The sequence below is a fragment of the Centroberyx gerrardi genome, chromosome 24 (assembly GCF_048128805.1).
Source record: "Centroberyx gerrardi isolate f3 chromosome 24, fCenGer3.hap1.cur.20231027, whole genome shotgun sequence".
In the NCBI taxonomy this organism is placed as follows: domain Eukaryota; kingdom Metazoa; phylum Chordata; class Actinopteri; order Beryciformes; family Berycidae; genus Centroberyx; species Centroberyx gerrardi.
Window position 1 is genome coordinate 10,750,460 of NC_136020.1, and position 16,391 is coordinate 10,766,850.

Consider the following 16,391-nt stretch of genomic DNA (forward strand, 5'->3'; position numbering starts at 1 on the left):
ATCAGCTTGCAGCATATGCACATAGTTCATTCTAAAACTTAAGCAATATACACATCAGCCATAAGCTACCAAGTCAGCTCTCTAAAATACCTGGTCCGGGTGGGGCAGTGGTCTCTCTGTGGACAGTAGACAGTCTGGTTGAAGTGGTTAATCGGACGGCGGTGGCTGTTGCGGTTTTGTCTGCGGTGGCACTTGTTTTGCCTGGAGGCTTCTTGGTGGTGATGGTTTTGGTGGGGGGCTTAGCCATGGGGTTGCGGGTGCTCCTGGTGGGGTTGTGAGCGATGGTGGTGGTGTTGATTTTGGAGGTCTGTGAGGCAGTGGTGATGCGAGGCGGGTGGGGGGCCACTGTGGCCGGCACAGACTGGACTGGCACCAAGACAGGGTCCTTCGACACTGACATACACAAAGACGTAATATAGCTGATCAAAAACGTACACTTGTTCTGGACATACATACAGTATGGAAAGGTTAATTATTTTAGATGATTAGATTAGGCTAGATTAGGTTAGATTAGATTAGATTAGATTAGATTAGATTAGATTAGATCAGATTTGATCGGATCAGATTAGATTAGATTAAACTTCAGATCCCTGTGAGGAAATAGGGTAGTTGCAGCAACAAAATTAGGATTATTAATTAGGAAATTAGGATGCAGCAAAATCTATATGTATATAAATAAGAATGGTGATTATTGCTAATGGTGAGTATTAAACATAACGCAACCAATATTATAACACTAGAACTTATTAAGTGTAAACATATGAAAATATGTGAAAAAATATGGAAATATATGAATTTACAGCACATGTACATGTGTGAAATCACAGCAGCAAAACATACTGATACAAAAATAATGAATGAAAAATATGTATGCTACGAAAATATGACAATACATGCAAGTATATGTATACATACAGTACAAGATGAGAGTAAATGAAAACAAAGATATGTCCAATGAAAGTTTCATAATTTATAATAACCATGAGTGCTACAGCTCTTTAACAACAGAGTAAATTGAAGACATTCACATTTCTTGCCATTCTACTAGGTGTATCAAAAGCCCCTTGACATGTCAATACATGTATTACACTGCTGTCAGTATTACTGTAAGATCGACATATTGTAGCATACAAGATAGAGATTCATGGATGTGGAGAGCTGATCAAATCATAAGTACTGTCTTACATATCCTCTTATAGACTGTGCTTATAGGTCCCTCCACTTCTCCATACAAGGGTCTGATGGTGAAAATGTAGGTTCTTCCATACAGCAGATCACTGATCTTATAGGAGGTGAAACCGGGGACCAGTGTCTCTGTTTTAGTCTCCAACTCTGAAAAGTGACACAGAAAAGAACTTACTATAATATAGTACAGAGTAATTATTGGCATTGTTTGATTAAATTGTTCAAGGTTTGTATTGTCAATTTGACAGCTTGCCGGGGGTTGGATTTGACTGGCATTGCTTCAATTTAATAAGAAACCATTTGTTTTCAGGACTGGTGAATAGGAAAACGTGTCTCGCTAATGAAATGTATTTCTGGATGATGAATGGATTTGGTGGTATTTAAATGAAAGGAAAGGAAATAATGTCATTGAAAGAGTGTGAACAGGCATCATTGGGTCATACTCTGAAAAAGAGCACAATTACAGGTATTATAAAAAATGGACTGACGTCACACTGATATTTAAACTTAGTGTGCGATATCAAATCAGACATTACTGTGTCAAGTTATGGCTCACTGGGCAATGAACAGTCAAGGCACATTTGTACTTATAATACTTTTCCATAGGTTAATACACAGGTTAATACACTGGAATGAGGCCATTGTAAAGTAAAGTGTTACAGAAATCTATTACGAGATATCCCAACTGAAAAAGTTTTGCCAGTGTAGGCACAGTGAACACAGTTAAAATGTAGCCAACTCATATATATATATCCAACCCATATCGACCATATCAGTATTTCACTAAAATTACAACCATTTCCCCCGAAAGAAAATGTGTGTTTGTAACAACCTGCACGTGTAATACAGGCTGAATATTTCTTGTGATGGATCTTTCCCCTTCCAACAAAGGGGTGCTTATGCTAAAGCCCAATACACACTGCAATAACATGTGTCGTGCAACATATCCCCTGCAACACCTGGGGAACCCTGAAACAAATTACTACTGTTTCACTGTGTCATACTTGGAACCTAATCAAATAAATATTGATCTGTCAAACACACACCACCTGCAAACAAAGGGGTGCTTATTTCAAGGCCCAATACACATTGCAATAAAACGTTTCCTGCAAAGTACAGGAATTAAATTCCAAAGGCTGAATAGTCGATTTAAGATTGAATGAAGGTTAACATAACGCTAAATTACAGTTGATTAATGGTTGAGATTTTGTGGTGGTTGACCTCTGACCTGAGATGTGCCTCCAGGAGAGGAGGTATCCGGAGACGTCTGCCACACTGGTCCAGTTAAGAACAGCGCTGCTGTCTGTAGTGTTCAGAGCTGCAAAGCCGTTCACTTTAGGAAGATCCACTGAAACAGAAAACAATGACAGAAGTAAAACATGTGGAAGAATCAAACCAGAATTCAAGATAATTAGTTTGGCAGCCGACTCTATACTGCAACATTTCAATCCAAGGTTTGATTAACATTTATGGATGAATATGGAGAAGGTACAAGTCTGATGGAGAAAAGATGTCAGTGACGTCATTGGAGAGAAAGTTCATCTTGAGTATTGAAACTGGAGTAAGCTAGTGCACTGAGAAAAAGAGGAAGCTATAGAAAGAAGGTCTCTTATACCAGTGATTCTCAACCTTTTTGGCTCGCAACCCCAATAAACAAAGTGAAGCCTTCTAACGATTCCAACCCTGGCTTATAATACTGATGTGATACTGTATTGATCTTGATCCCCGCAGGTAAATTCCCTTTTTGCTCGCCCTCCCCCAGCTACAGAGCAGCACCCCTGGAGCTGGCAGGGATTAAGAGGTTTGCTCAAGGACACTTCAGCAGGATGCTTGTCAACATGGGGGCTTGAGCCAGGTTCCTCCAGTTGAAGGTGGTCTCCCTACCAGTACCCAGCACACTGCTGCATGTGTAAATATGGTAAATATTCATTATGTCAAAAGAACATTTCTCACAATGATTAAAATCATTTTGATTAAAATCATCATCAAAAATGTATTGCATTTCTTTTAAATGTGATTTTAATGCACTTTCACTTTTCTTCATCTTTTTAATCTTCTTGCACTGTCTTTTTATCTATGTCTTTATTTTTATTTTATGTATGTAAAGCACTTTGAATTGCTGTTGTATGAAATGTGCTATATAAATAAACTTTCCTTGCCTTGCCTTGCCTTATGGAATTATATTTACACTTTCCATAGACCATCTCACGGCCCCCCAAAATAATCTTGCGACCCACTTGGGGGTCCTAAACCCTCTGGTTGAGAACCTCTGCTGTATACTGTTGCCCACTGTCAGGGTCAGGCAGTACTCACAGGTGCGTGCGGTGACCAAGGCTGGGCTTCCCTCTCTGCTTCCCACCATGGAGGAAACCTGGATCTTATAAGCTGAGCTCTCCTGCAGGTTATGGATCCTGAAGGTGGCGGTGCCAGCCGATACCAGCTGGGACTTCACATCGCCCCCTAGAGGAGGGAGTGATAAAATACAACGTGTAGAGATGAGAGAAAGAAAGCCAATCAGAACTGAGGGTGGGATCTATATATTTTATAATAGACAAGTAAGCAGGAAAAGATGAATTAGGTAGGAAACAGGATGTGTGTAGGTGTGTCTGAGTTTTACATTCATGCATGGAGTGTACACACACATGATTGACTGTGTATGTAGTTCCTTACCCAGGAAGGGGCTCCAGGACACTTTGTATCCAGAAACCCCCGGTGTCTCCCTCCATGCCAGGGTGAAGGAGTTCACTCCTATGTCCACCACCTTCACCCCCCGCACCGCCTGGATCAGCTCTGAGTCTGAGACAGCAGCTGAGAAATACCACCATAGTACTGTATGTCAGAAGACTCATATCACAAATCATATTGAATCATTTTATCAAAATTCTAATACATTCAAATCATGGCCCCTAAAATTTTTTAGCAAATCATAATTAAGGATGGGACACAGTCCAAAATTTCAATCACTGTCAACACCTAAAATAAATTTGTATTTTATCAAAGAAAGTGAATGAGAGTGAGTTGGCATGGAGTTTACCTCAAATATTTACACACTTTGTAATTTGTCAGTATAATAAACTGGTTTAACACATTGACTTTGACAGTGATGAAATGATAGCAGCCCTGCGGACTCAGACTCACAGACTAGGAGTGAAAACAACAGAGGCTGCGGTTAAAATGGGAAGACCAAAGTACATGACTTGTCAGTCAAACAAAGACACCATCAGTTTGCCAGAGAACAGGATGTACAGCTTCCCTGTCCCAACCCATTTAATTACAATATCAAGTTTGTCTGCTGTTGACAGCTGCACAGAGCTATTTAGATCTAAAAAGGAATCATGATCAATGAAAAGTAAACTGTGAGACAGAGTGTATACAGTGTGTACTATACAGTATATATCCAAAAACCTGGCATCCAAAAATGTGTTTTAACAAATAACACAAACTGCTGCCACATGTTGACAGCAGCCCCACTTCCCTCTGTACCTGTGAGCTGAGAGAGGGAGATTTCTGGTCCCTCTGTGTTGCCGTATACTGCGTGGATGCTGACTGTGTAGGTGGCTTCTGGGTTCAGATCTTCGATACGATGGAACAAAACACTACGGTCCAGGTAACGAGACTGAGGGCTACTGCCATCTAAAAACAATTACAATATCACACACAATAACAATGAGTAGCTCCCACAATTCTTATCAACCGTTCTCCTGTCAGTGTTTAGACCGTAAGTCTTTGTGGACTTACAGTGAATGCTGAGTTCATCACAGTCTATAAAGACATAAAATTAATGTTAAGGGTTTAATGGAGTGCAAACCTTTTCAGGCAACACCACAAATTGAAATTTAGTCAGGCAGGTTTATTGAAACATTGTGGTTCTCTTGTAATATGGGCGCCCAACAGAAACAGGCCCCAAATGGTTCCCAATCCATAGCTGAAGACATGCTGAGGCAGAGGAAAACTCACATGTGTTCCAAGAGAGTTTGTACTCGGTGGCTCCAACTATGGGACTCCACTCCACATCTATGGAGCTGCTGGTGTAGGACGTCACCTTGAAGTTGGACACATAGCCCAAAGGAGCTGAAATGAAGGAAGGGGGAAGAGGGAGCATGAACAGCCTATATTTGTTTTTTAAATAAATATTTTTCTGCCATTTATTTACTCACGGCAGATGAAAGACAGAAGGAAAGAGGGATGACATGACGAGGTTATGTACTGGATCCAACAAACACTGTACAACTACATAGTGTGTAGATGAGCCTCTAGGACATTTCCAACCATTAACATTTTCACCACCAATCTTCCTTTCCTGTGTTTGTTGGTTAATGTAGGCTATTTACTTTTGTAATCTTTATTTATCTTGGGTAATGTCATGCTTCACATTAGCATAGTTACACACAGCGGGGGCTGCCCAGTGCAACCAGTCTGCTACTGGTATGATGCATCGTATTGTATTGTATCTTACTGGTCACTGAGCAGCCCGACTGCAGTTTGGGGTGAAGTGACTTGCTCAAGGGAACTTCGATGGCAGATGTTGAGCTGTTCTTAAAGCAGTTTTTCTCTTGAGTCATAGTGAAGTGGTAAAAGCCATGGAAAGTGACTCAAGGGACTGAATACAGATGATCTTTATTTAATCTAATTTAACAAGAAAGGAAACGACACACTGAATTATACTTTAATCTATAATCAAGTAGGATAATTAAGTTATGTGCCATAGAATTAAAGGAAACAAAAACAGTGCCACCACTTGTAGAAGTAGTAGCAGTAGTATTACTTTATCGATCCCACAGAGGGAAATTCCTTAATTACTGAAACACACTAATTGGGAGACGTCCAACTCTATTGTGTTTACTTCAAAGACACATTGAGACACATTGAGCATTGATACTCACATGTTCGAAAGGTAGCGGTGATACCAGGCCCCACTACAGATCCAAACAGCACATAGAGAGACAGGACGTACTCAGTGTCGTGGACTACGTTCTTCAGATGGTACTCTGTGGTGCTGCCATTCAGAGCCAGCTGCCTGGGACGGTCCCGACCCACAAACTCTGAAAATGATATTAATGTTAACAATACAGTGACAGACTTGTAGAATGCCCTCACCTCCAATGTGTATCTATACTGTTTTAGAACCACAGCAATAGTAAAATAGTAGAATAGCCCAAATAGTAAAAAAAAACTTTGTTAACAAGCAAGTTTAAGTGGGTTATTTACTGTATAATGGCTACAGCTGTAAGTATGCCCCATTCATATTATTAAATTCCATTTAAGGTGTGTCTGGTATATTTGTTGTTTTAACACTAATGACCCCAGTTGGTTTTACTTGTCACACTGATGAGCTGAATCCAGGTAAATTCTCATTTTCCCTTATTGATTTCACTTATTAAATCTATACCAATCACAAAGGAGGAGATGAAGATAAAGAGAAGCAGATGAGTTAGAGGATTTTAAAGCTTTGAGACAACTGAGATGTGGATTGTGCAAAAGGGGCTGCCACTCAATATCAGAAAGATGTCCCTACTATTTTGTACATTCAGTGTAGATTTACATTTTACGATTATTACATTTTAGGCATCTGTCTCATGGTCTTGTCCAAAGAGAGCCTTACAATGAGTGCAACAGTAGAGTAACCTTAAATTATAAGCAGCTAGATGCTATATGCACCTAGATGAAACTAGAACTGGGTAAACATTGCTCTGAGCTGTTGCTTACTGCCCCTTGGAATCTTTGTTTAAAAGCATTTCTGCAAGGCAACTAATAACATTCTGCTGTGAAAAATGGTTTTAAAACCAAGCACTAAGACCAAGAATTAAATTCAATCTATTGCATAACCATATTATTTCTCATTGATTCCTTGCCATTTCCTTAAAGGCTAATTCAAATAGGGAAACATGTCGTCATCTTTTATTTTTGCACCAGACTTCAACACCTGATGCTGAGCTTCAGTGCAAATATAATTAGCATGAGTACCTATATTTAAAAAAGGCAACCAATTTGCGTAGCTTGCGTAGCAAACTTCAATAGAAAAAAACAGACACATTATCCATCTCAACATAAAAGATCAAAACCTCCTCATCTTTCACCCGATTATCCCCCACAATCCCGCTGTTCCTGTCAACTCTGGCTCAGCATCAGAGGCCCTTCCTCTCATTAAAGCAGACAGCATCCTTCTTCCTCCTTCCCTTCATTTGTCTTTCATCAGAGCGGGTGCCCATGCTACCTGTCACATCCCCCTGGCAGACTGGCAGGGTGGGTGTGTCCTTTGTAAAACAGTGGCATTTCAAAAGCTCGTGGTGGAGTCAGTCTGTCACTGGCAGACTAAGAGCTGGGCAGATAAAAAAACCCTGTGCACAGGTACGCACACATGTAAATGATTTATTTATGTCCACATAAATACAAGCATACAAAGGACATAAACAGTATAAATGCAGTCAGATATTAGAAGTCACATAAGTGCCTAATTGGCAACCACATTGATGAGCGCTCGTTTGTAGGCAACTCTGATCGCCGAAACTAGACACATTGTCCAAACTAGTCTCCAAAATATCATTTTGCACATGACTACATTTACGGTGGCAGTTATGACGGGTGTGTGTTCAGATCACACACACACACACACACACACACACACACATATGCATAAGTAAATGTCCTTTCATTGTTCCGTACTCTTGCTGGAGGGGGGCATCATTGTGTGTTGACAATGTAAAGAAATTGTAAAATGTAGCAAATATAGATGAGAGTCAGTGGGTTGTCAGATCTAGTAGTGGGAGGACTGGACCATGTCAGTATATACTTATTCATATGTGTGTGTGCATGTGTGAATATGCATGCTTGGGGGTGTGTGTGTCTGTGAGAAAGAGACAGAGATAAAATCACCTGGAGTGGGTCCCCAGGCCAACCGGTAGCCAGTGGCTCCTGGGACACTGTTCCATGAGACGATAGCACTGCTGGTGCTCACAGCGGATACCTTCAGAGTCTGGACTGCACCGCTTTCCACTGACAGAGAGCGAGAGCGAGAGAGAGAGAGAGAGAGAGAGAGAGAGAGAAGGGGGGGAGACACAGTGAGGCATCTTCAACTCCCCCTTACACCACTCACACATATACAGTACAGGTGTTATATTTTTGTGTTGTACTCACATGTCTTGGTTGTGAAGGTGGTGACGGGCCCCTCGATGTCTACGAAGATGGGGTTGATGGTGATGGTGTACTCCGAGCCTGGGTAGAGGCCCTGGATCATGTAGAAGTTATAGGTCTCCCCGAGGTTTACGTTCTCTATGTGGCCATCTAAGACGTGGAGAGGGGCACAGTCTTAGTCAATAACATGGAAAAAATGGAATGCCATAAAATGATACCTAGATAGATAGATAGATAGATAGATAGATAGATATTTTTTGGAGTCCCTGAAGGTTGGAGACCCTGAGTGTACTACAGCCCTGCCACAGTACCTGGAGATGCCCACGTCAGGCGGTACCCTGTAGCGCCCTTAACTGATGCCCACCTCGCCTGGACTGTGTCTGTGGTGGCATTCTGGACCAGAAACTGCTGAACTGGTACCAGCTTTACTGTGGAACACACACACACACACACACACACACACACACACAAATTCATCAATTCATTTCATTATTATCCAGTTTATTGGCTGATTGTTGAAATGAATAATAGAGAAAGGTTATTTAGAAGAGCATCTGTTCTATTGACAAAGACGACGCAGTGTAAATGGGTTAGGATAGGATATACTCATGTAAGAAACAAACTAACTTCAATTATATTTCCAACACAGGTTCTACAGATATTACTCTTACCATGAGACAGAGATAAACGAGAGGCTTATGCCACAGACTGAATAGTCACTGGTATGATTCTTTACTTGAACCATACCACCCTGGTGTGGATATACTATGGTACTACACCTTGGTATTTGTGATACTGCTGTAGTGATATTTAATTGATCCCCATAGGGAAATGTTCTTTTCTCTTGCCCCCCTCCACAGGGAGGTCAGAGGTCAGGGTCAGATACAGAACAGCAGCCCTGGAGCTGGTAGGGGTTCAGTGTCTTGCTCAAGGACACTTCAGCAGGGTGGATGGTTTCTGGCAAAGGGGCTTGAACCCGGGCCTTCCCGCTGCCTGTTAATGTACGTGTAAATGCAAATGAATGTAAATGTGATGCTTTGATCTTGATCTCTGCAAGAAACTGGTCCAGAAGAAGAGCCAAAGACAGACATGAAAGTAACAACGCACAGTATAGATATGCAAAAAACGTACATGTTTTGCCTGCTACAGACACCGGTTCGCTTGGTCCCTGGGGGTAAACGGCATAAATAGTGACAGTGTACTTCTTATCCTCTTCCAGGCTGTCAATCACATGAGAGGAGGTGTCTCCGGGAAGCAGCTGCTCGTAAGTAAATCCCGGTCTGTTGGCTGGAGTTCAATCATAAATCAGAAGGAATCAACACCAGGCGCTATACTTCCACATCAATTTGTTCCACTTGTGCTGATCACCATAAGTTAGATCAAGGACATGTAAAGCATCTGTGAATTCAAGATGGGACTCAATATAGTTATGATGATAATAATAAAACTAAGTCAAGGTTTTACGTCCATGTAAGCAACAATTTTGAGAGAAGGTATAACATTCTTCCAGAGACGAATATCTCAACAAAATACTTGACATTTTGTATACTGTAGGGATGGGACTATATGCTTATCTCACGATACGATTCAATACGCAATATGAGGTTCACGATTCAATAGAACCACAATACGATGTAATGAATTAAAGTTCAATGACAACAAAGTATGACTGAGCAGAATTATGTTTATTTCTGAAATCCTTCTAGCAATGGCATTGGCTTGCTAGAATGTAAACAACAAAACGTCTCATTTGTGATTACTACAGCAGAATAAACTGGAGCTAATATCGCAATTCATTTTTCTGCCCCACGACACGTATTGTCACATTTTTGTATTGCGATATATTGAATTTCGATATATCGTCCCATTCCTAGTTTTCTGCTATATGAAGTCCTGATAATAAAATGTGGCGTCAGCTGTGATGTCTACTAGTATTGAGGGATGTTAACATACATCTGGGGATGAAGATCTTGAATCCGTTGAGCTTCCCTAAAGGAGGCGTCCAGGCGAGTCGAAGGGAGAACAGACCCTCCTCGATGACACGGAAGTTTGACACCTGGGGCAAAGGAGCTGAAGGACAGAGACGTGCTGCTCAAAAAGATGTACAGTGAAATTCAAAAAAGATGAAGGCTCAGTGTGTGTGAATGCAGCTGAGAATGATACTGTAAATGTGTGTGTGTCTTTATGCACAGAAATTGTAGAGCATGTGTGCATTTTTCATAGGCACCCACTTGTCTGTATGGTGATGGTAGCAGAGTCTCCTATGAGGCTGGGGTAGATGGCATAGACAGTGAGGGAGTAGTCTGTTTTAGGAGTCAGCTCCGTCACCAGCGCTGTGCCCACGTCTCCCTTCAGATCAATCTGTCACATACACAGAAGGCAGCAGAAAGAGAAGGGCTTGAATTGCATAGTGTGCGTGTGTGTGTGTGTGTGAGAGAGAAACAGGAAAAAAAAACGTTTGATCAAGACAGTGATGAAGACAAAGAGTGAAAGAGAGAAATGCGTAGACAGAGAGGAGAGAATGAGACACTGCTGAAAAGTGCGCTTGAGGAAATGTCCTGCCTTGAACAAATAAATATTCACATCAATTCCTGCATGAACAACAGCAGCATCCTTATCCTTTGTTTATACTCCTGGACAAGCACAGCACCCCTTTCCCACTTGTACTTAGGTGATGTGGTATGTCATGTATTGTAACTTTACAGAAAATTGTAATTGTTTCTCTCGTGGTACTGTAAGAGAATTCTCAAGTGTTTCTCTCTAGGGTTTGACTGCAGTGTTATATCATGGACACACACACACACACACACACACACACACACACACACACACACAATGTGGCATCTGTGAGAGAGTACAGAAGCACACAACCCAAAAGTTTCCAATATGTTTTGCTTTTAAATTAAGTTTTCATTTGAGCATTCAACTTAGGTCTCTCCTGATTGAAATATTAAATTAACTCTGATGGGTGTGGACTTATATGAACATTGGCATAGTGTTGAATTTTACTGTCTCAGAGTAAAATAAACACTGAGATTTTTTCTATGTAACCCAATTACTATAATTACTAGTACAATTACTCATCTGCACCAATTAAAACATACTGTCAGTGGTGGAAAAAGTACTCAAATCCTTTACTTAAATAAAAGTAGCAATACCATAATTCTGAGTTCAACACTATACCAGTGTTTACATACACTGAATGTGCAAAATATTCAGTAGACACTCTTTTCATGAAGTAGACTGATGAGGTGAATCAAAGTAAAAGCCATTATCCTTTATTGATTTCCGCTATTAAATCTATACCAACCACAAAGGAGGAGATGTAGATAAAGAGAAGCAGACGAGTTAGAGAAGGATTTTTGAGCTTTGAGACAAGTGAGATGTGAATTGTGCAAAAGGGCTGCAACTCAATATCAGGAAGATGTCTTTAACATGTTGTTCACTCAGTGTAAGTCCACACCAATCAGAGTTAACACTTTTAGATAGTTTTGAACAGCCGCCCTAAAGCCATATCAGCTATGACTGAACAGACACTCCAATCAACACTTGTCAGCTCCAAATAGTTGTCACTGAGAAAAACAACTTACTAATACTGAAAATATTGCTGTGTGTACACTCTCTTGTGTAAAGGTACCTGGTGGAGGGAGGTGAGGAGGGAGTGAGTGAGTGAGTGAGTGAGTGAGTGAGTGAGTGAGTGAGTGAGTGAGTGAGTGAGTGAGTGAGTGAGTGAGTGAGTTACAGTTCATGAGTTCCTTCACATCTAAAAACACGCCGATGAATGTGAAGCCAAATATCCATGGCTTGTCATTGTGTGGGAGAATTAACACATGCTGTTATTACAGGGCTACACATACTGATGTTGAAAATGTAGAGTAAAAAAGGTAAGATATTTAAATGATTGTACATTAGAAGTCAGTTTTATCATACAAAATAGGACCGAAAGGGTCTACATGTCTCTTTTTTGTGAATGTTTAGGCTAAATAAATAATTTCTGGTTTCTGGTTTCTGGTCAATATCCATAAGGCATATGTACAGGAACGACAGTTATGCAAATCATGCAGACGAGTTGATCCCCGGGGGGCGGGTGCTTATAAAGGCCCCCATGGAGCTTTCACTCATGTAGACCTCATGTCCTCTATATAAATGACTCCTCACCTCTATATAAATCTTGCGGCCAATTTGTCCTGTTGGTGTTGAATGTCAGTTATACACGGATGACACAGTGACATATATGCATTCAAACAATAAACAGCAAGCTGAAGCTCTCAGATGCTCTCAGATGCTATGATCCCCATATATGAATGGCTGTCAATTACTACTTAATGTGTGTAAGACAGTTTGCATGTTATTTACTAAAAGAATACTCCCGGAAGTTGATCCTGATGTGCTTGTGGCAGGAGAACAGTTGAGTGTTGTACAGGAGTTCAAATACCTTGGAGTAATTACTGGCTCACAGTTGTCCTTTAAAAACAGGTTCAAATCTGGCCCGCAGTCATTTGCTGCATGTCCTCCCCTCTCTCTCTCTCCCATACCTTCCTGTCTCTCTCTCACACCATCTCTGTCAATAAAGCACAAAATGCCTAAAATAAATCTTAAAAAAAAAAGTTAAATGTGACGTCTGTTTGTTCACCTATCTATCTAAATAGAGGAGAGAGAGAATGCTTATAAAGGCTCCTATGTATGTACAGTATGTCCCACATAGCTTTCACAAAGACCTGTGCGGGAGTTTCCTTGTAGTTTGGTAGCCAATCAAACAAATTAGAATCATGACTGAGGAAGAGCTCTACGTTACATACAAGGGAGTGTATTTATCGAAAATGCTATACCCTCCAGAGAGCCTGAAATACTATGAGGAGTTCACTTTCCGCCCAGATGACATTGTCATTGTGATATATCCGAAATCAGGTAAGTCCGTTTGTACATTTAGAAAAGCCAGTGGCACATGCAGCCACAAATATGGGACGATAACATGTTACTTAAACAATACACTGCAAAACAGTAGATATTTGCCTATTTCTATGCCGCAACTCTTGCCTTGTCAAAAGGTCACACTTGGCCTTGCAAAATAGCTAACATAATAAATATAAGGAAATGCAGTTTAATATATGGCATACCTGCTTACTTGGAGATACCCCTCTACTTGAAAATAAAGAAATTGTTCATCCCCAAGTAATGCTTGCTAGGAAGACAATCATGGTTAAGTGAGTGGGCGATCTCCTGACCTTAGAGAGATTAAGGTACGCTCGGCAGGGCAAATGTCGCTTGTTTGTAGAGATGGAAAGGGCCTGTGGAGCGGTTTGGTCTGATTGTAGTGTCAGAATCTGGAAGATCTATCTGTGTGCTGTGATGCTGCATTCATTTATTTGTTTAGTTATTTATTTATATTTTTATTGTACCAATGTCACTGTAAGCCCCCTCCAAATTTCGCAATGTGTTTCCCCCCCTTTGTCACTTAAAACCCAATAAAAAGAATGTTAAGAAAAACAAGGACACACAGTATCATAGATGCGAAGCTGCAGTCACAGTTCAGCAGGGCAGAGAGGAGGCGAGTGAATGATCCCGGTTCAGTGTGTCGTCTGTAGACAGTGCCATGCCTCCTAAGGGCCACTAGGGGTCAGATAGGCTCACCGTGAAGATGTGGGTGAGTGAGTGAGTGAGTGAGTTACGCATCTGAAAAGCAGACACAAGATCATCCTCGTCAGCATCTGTGATACTGTCTTGTTTTCAGGTACAACGTGGATGCAGGAGATCACCTCTATGATCCAGAGTGGTGGAGATCTAACAACGGGCCTGACTACACCCACTTTTAAACGGGTTCCCTGGCTGGAAATGTTCAACTTTCTTTCTCTCAATATGGAGGAAAGGCCATCACCACGCCTCATGGCCACGCACTACCACTATGACATGATGCCAGCTTCTTTCTTGGAGGTCAAGCCAAAGGTGAGAATAAGACAGTTTAATGAAGCAGCAAAAAGAAGCTAACAAACACAAAGAAGCTAATAACAAAATCATCAAAAATCTATTGATCACGCCCAAGTGTGTCAGTGCCATGAACTTGCCGCCTGGCCCCAAATGAGTGGTGTAGATTAATCTAGTTGTGATTAATGTTGAGAACATGTGCCAGAAGTTGTTGTTTTGTATTCTGGAGATGTCATGGGTCTAATTCATCTAATTCAAAAGAATCATCGGGAGGTGCCCACTTGATAACCCACTCTCACCCACCTTTTCCCTCTGGTATCCCACCTAGTTTTCTACATATTGTAGGTGATTTCACAAAATAGTGCAAGGGATAGTTATATCAGATCCTGTATATTAATAAATGGCTAAATATGCCTCCCTTGGCACAAACACCAACGAGTGATGGCAATCTGAAACCAACAATGTGTCAAACCCACAACACTGCTAATAATAATAAGAATAATATTATTATTAATAAAAATAATAATAATGATAATAACATATGGGACATTTCCTCTCCAGGTCATCCATGTTGTGAGGAACCCCAGAGATGTGTTCACATCCCTCTACCACTTCTGTGAGACAGCAAACTTCTTAGTCAAAACAACCAGCACAGGGGAGTTCCTTGACAAGTTCCTCAGTGGACAAGGTTCTATTTTCAGTTCTTTACTTGATTATTTATTCAGTGTGTTCAGTCTTGATAGTATTCTACTGCACTGTAACAAAATGATGGTGAAGAATACGGAGTCAGTTCAGTATTCCAAACCCAGAAAAAAAAGTTTGCAGAAATCTTCATTGCAAATGAATCACCCTGAAAGCTGTGTTGATGCTTGTCGTGCAGCGCTGTGTTCTCTGATGGAGCATTCTCTTTTCTCTACAGTCAGTTTTGGCTCATGGTTTGACCATGTAAAGGGATGGATGAATGTTATGGAACAGTACCCCTCCATGATAATCTCCTACGAAGACATGAAAACGGTGAATTTATCAATGTTTACTTTTTTACTCTACCTTGGCACGGGCTAGTGGGTGAGTTGTTCAAATTGTGGTGAGGTAAATCTCAGTTTTCTGTCACATTTTCCCAAAAATATATTGTGACGCAAGCACATACATTTTCAGAAATTTTGGCAACATTCAATCACTTACCAAAGAACAAGCCCAGATAATTGAACGTATCTGAAATGTTTCACATTTCACAACACAAAATGAAACAATCTATTTATTTATTTATTTTTTAAAGCTATAAATAACCTTGGTTGACAAAATAATATCACTTTTATAGATGGGCTGTTCTGTACTTTTTACTTTTTTCCAAAATGCATATGTAGTGTTTTGGAATTGTACTCTTCATTTCAGGAGACACCAGATCTCGTCAAAGCTTGAACTGAGCCATGCTGTTTTGTTTTGCAGGATCTGAAGGATTCTGTGTTCAGGCTCTCTCAGTTTATAGGAACATCTTTGAGCTCAGAGGCGATAGAGAAGATCGCTAACCACTGTGAGTTCAACAACATGAAACAAAACAAGATGTCCAACTACTCCGAGGCCCCAAGCGGCTTACTGGACCCATCGAAGTCATTTCACAGGAAAGGTCTGATCACTGTTAAATGCTTTGCAATATATTGATAATTGTTAGAGATCTTTGGCAGGAGACTGTTTAGTATACAGTAAGTCTTTGAATGTCATTTCACTAGCACTGCATTTAACATCATGTTAAATATTTTCAGGAATTTGCGGAGACTGGAAGAACCTTCTAACTGTTGCACAAGCAGAACATTTCGACAACGTTTACAAAAGCCAAATGAAGGATGTCAAATACAAGTTTGTGTGGGATTAAAGTGGTCGAGCCGTAGGCCAACGCAAAGATAATGTTGTGGTCCAACTGCCTTTCTTCCATGTTTTAACTTAACATGCATTGAGGGTCTAAGGTTGGTGGTGGCTATGAAAATAAATTCACCTGAGCTTGAACTTTGCATTTTTGTATATTTTCTGTGTATTTTGAATGTTGCAAAAAGCCACATAAATGTAATTTTCCAAATTGTGCATGCAAAAGTTATTTTGTAAAAAAGTTAATAAATAGCCTATCCTCTTTCTTTTTTTTCTTTTTATTTTTTTTATAT

At 40.5% G+C, this 16,391-nt stretch overlaps 2 protein-coding genes across 2 annotated transcripts in view; one reads left to right on the forward strand and one right to left on the reverse strand.

Moving 5' to 3' along the window:
- col7a1l (collagen type VII alpha 1-like) overlaps nucleotides 1–16,391 on the reverse strand; it is a 68,146-nt gene that overhangs the window by 37,438 nt on the left and 14,317 nt on the right. The window contains exons 8-21 of the mRNA XM_078282240.1: nucleotides 10,548–10,677; nucleotides 10,270–10,386; nucleotides 9,448–9,603; nucleotides 8,628–8,744; nucleotides 8,320–8,466; nucleotides 8,059–8,178; nucleotides 6,069–6,227; nucleotides 5,143–5,256; nucleotides 4,669–4,818; nucleotides 3,856–3,993; nucleotides 3,499–3,645; nucleotides 2,414–2,533; nucleotides 1,186–1,332; nucleotides 91–393 (exon numbers count right to left, since the gene is read on the reverse strand). Of these exons, the coding sequence (XP_078138366.1) occupies nucleotides 91–393; nucleotides 1,186–1,332; nucleotides 2,414–2,533; nucleotides 3,499–3,645; nucleotides 3,856–3,993; nucleotides 4,669–4,818; nucleotides 5,143–5,256; nucleotides 6,069–6,227; nucleotides 8,059–8,178; nucleotides 8,320–8,466; nucleotides 8,628–8,744; nucleotides 9,448–9,603; nucleotides 10,270–10,386; nucleotides 10,548–10,677 (2,065 nt within the window). The remainder of the gene's footprint in view (nucleotides 1–90; nucleotides 394–1,185; nucleotides 1,333–2,413; nucleotides 2,534–3,498; nucleotides 3,646–3,855; nucleotides 3,994–4,668; nucleotides 4,819–5,142; nucleotides 5,257–6,068; nucleotides 6,228–8,058; nucleotides 8,179–8,319; nucleotides 8,467–8,627; nucleotides 8,745–9,447; nucleotides 9,604–10,269; nucleotides 10,387–10,547; nucleotides 10,678–16,391) is intronic.
- Nucleotides 13,086–16,108, forward strand: LOC139916745 (sulfotransferase 2B1-like). The gene is made up of 6 exons (XM_071905739.2): nucleotides 13,086–13,224; nucleotides 14,048–14,259; nucleotides 14,800–14,926; nucleotides 15,158–15,252; nucleotides 15,685–15,862; nucleotides 15,999–16,108. The coding sequence occupies exons 1-6, from the start codon at nucleotides 13,086–13,088 to the stop codon at nucleotides 16,106–16,108; spliced, it is 861 nt and encodes a 286-aa protein (XP_071761840.1).

What these genes read in the sequence shown, in the direction of transcription:
- LOC139916745 (XM_071905739.2), top strand. Translation starts at nt 13,086, where the DNA reads ATGACTGAGGAAGAGCTCTACGTTACATACAAGGGAGTGTATTTATCG. An exon ending in TGTGATATATCCGAAATCAG is followed by an intron (nt 13,225 to 14,047) that starts GTAAGTCCGTTT and finishes TCTTGTTTTCAG; the next exon opens with GTACAACGTGGATGCAGGAG. An exon ending in TCTTGGAGGTCAAGCCAAAG is followed by an intron (nt 14,260 to 14,799) that starts GTGAGAATAAGA and finishes TTTCCTCTCCAG; the next exon opens with GTCATCCATGTTGTGAGGAA.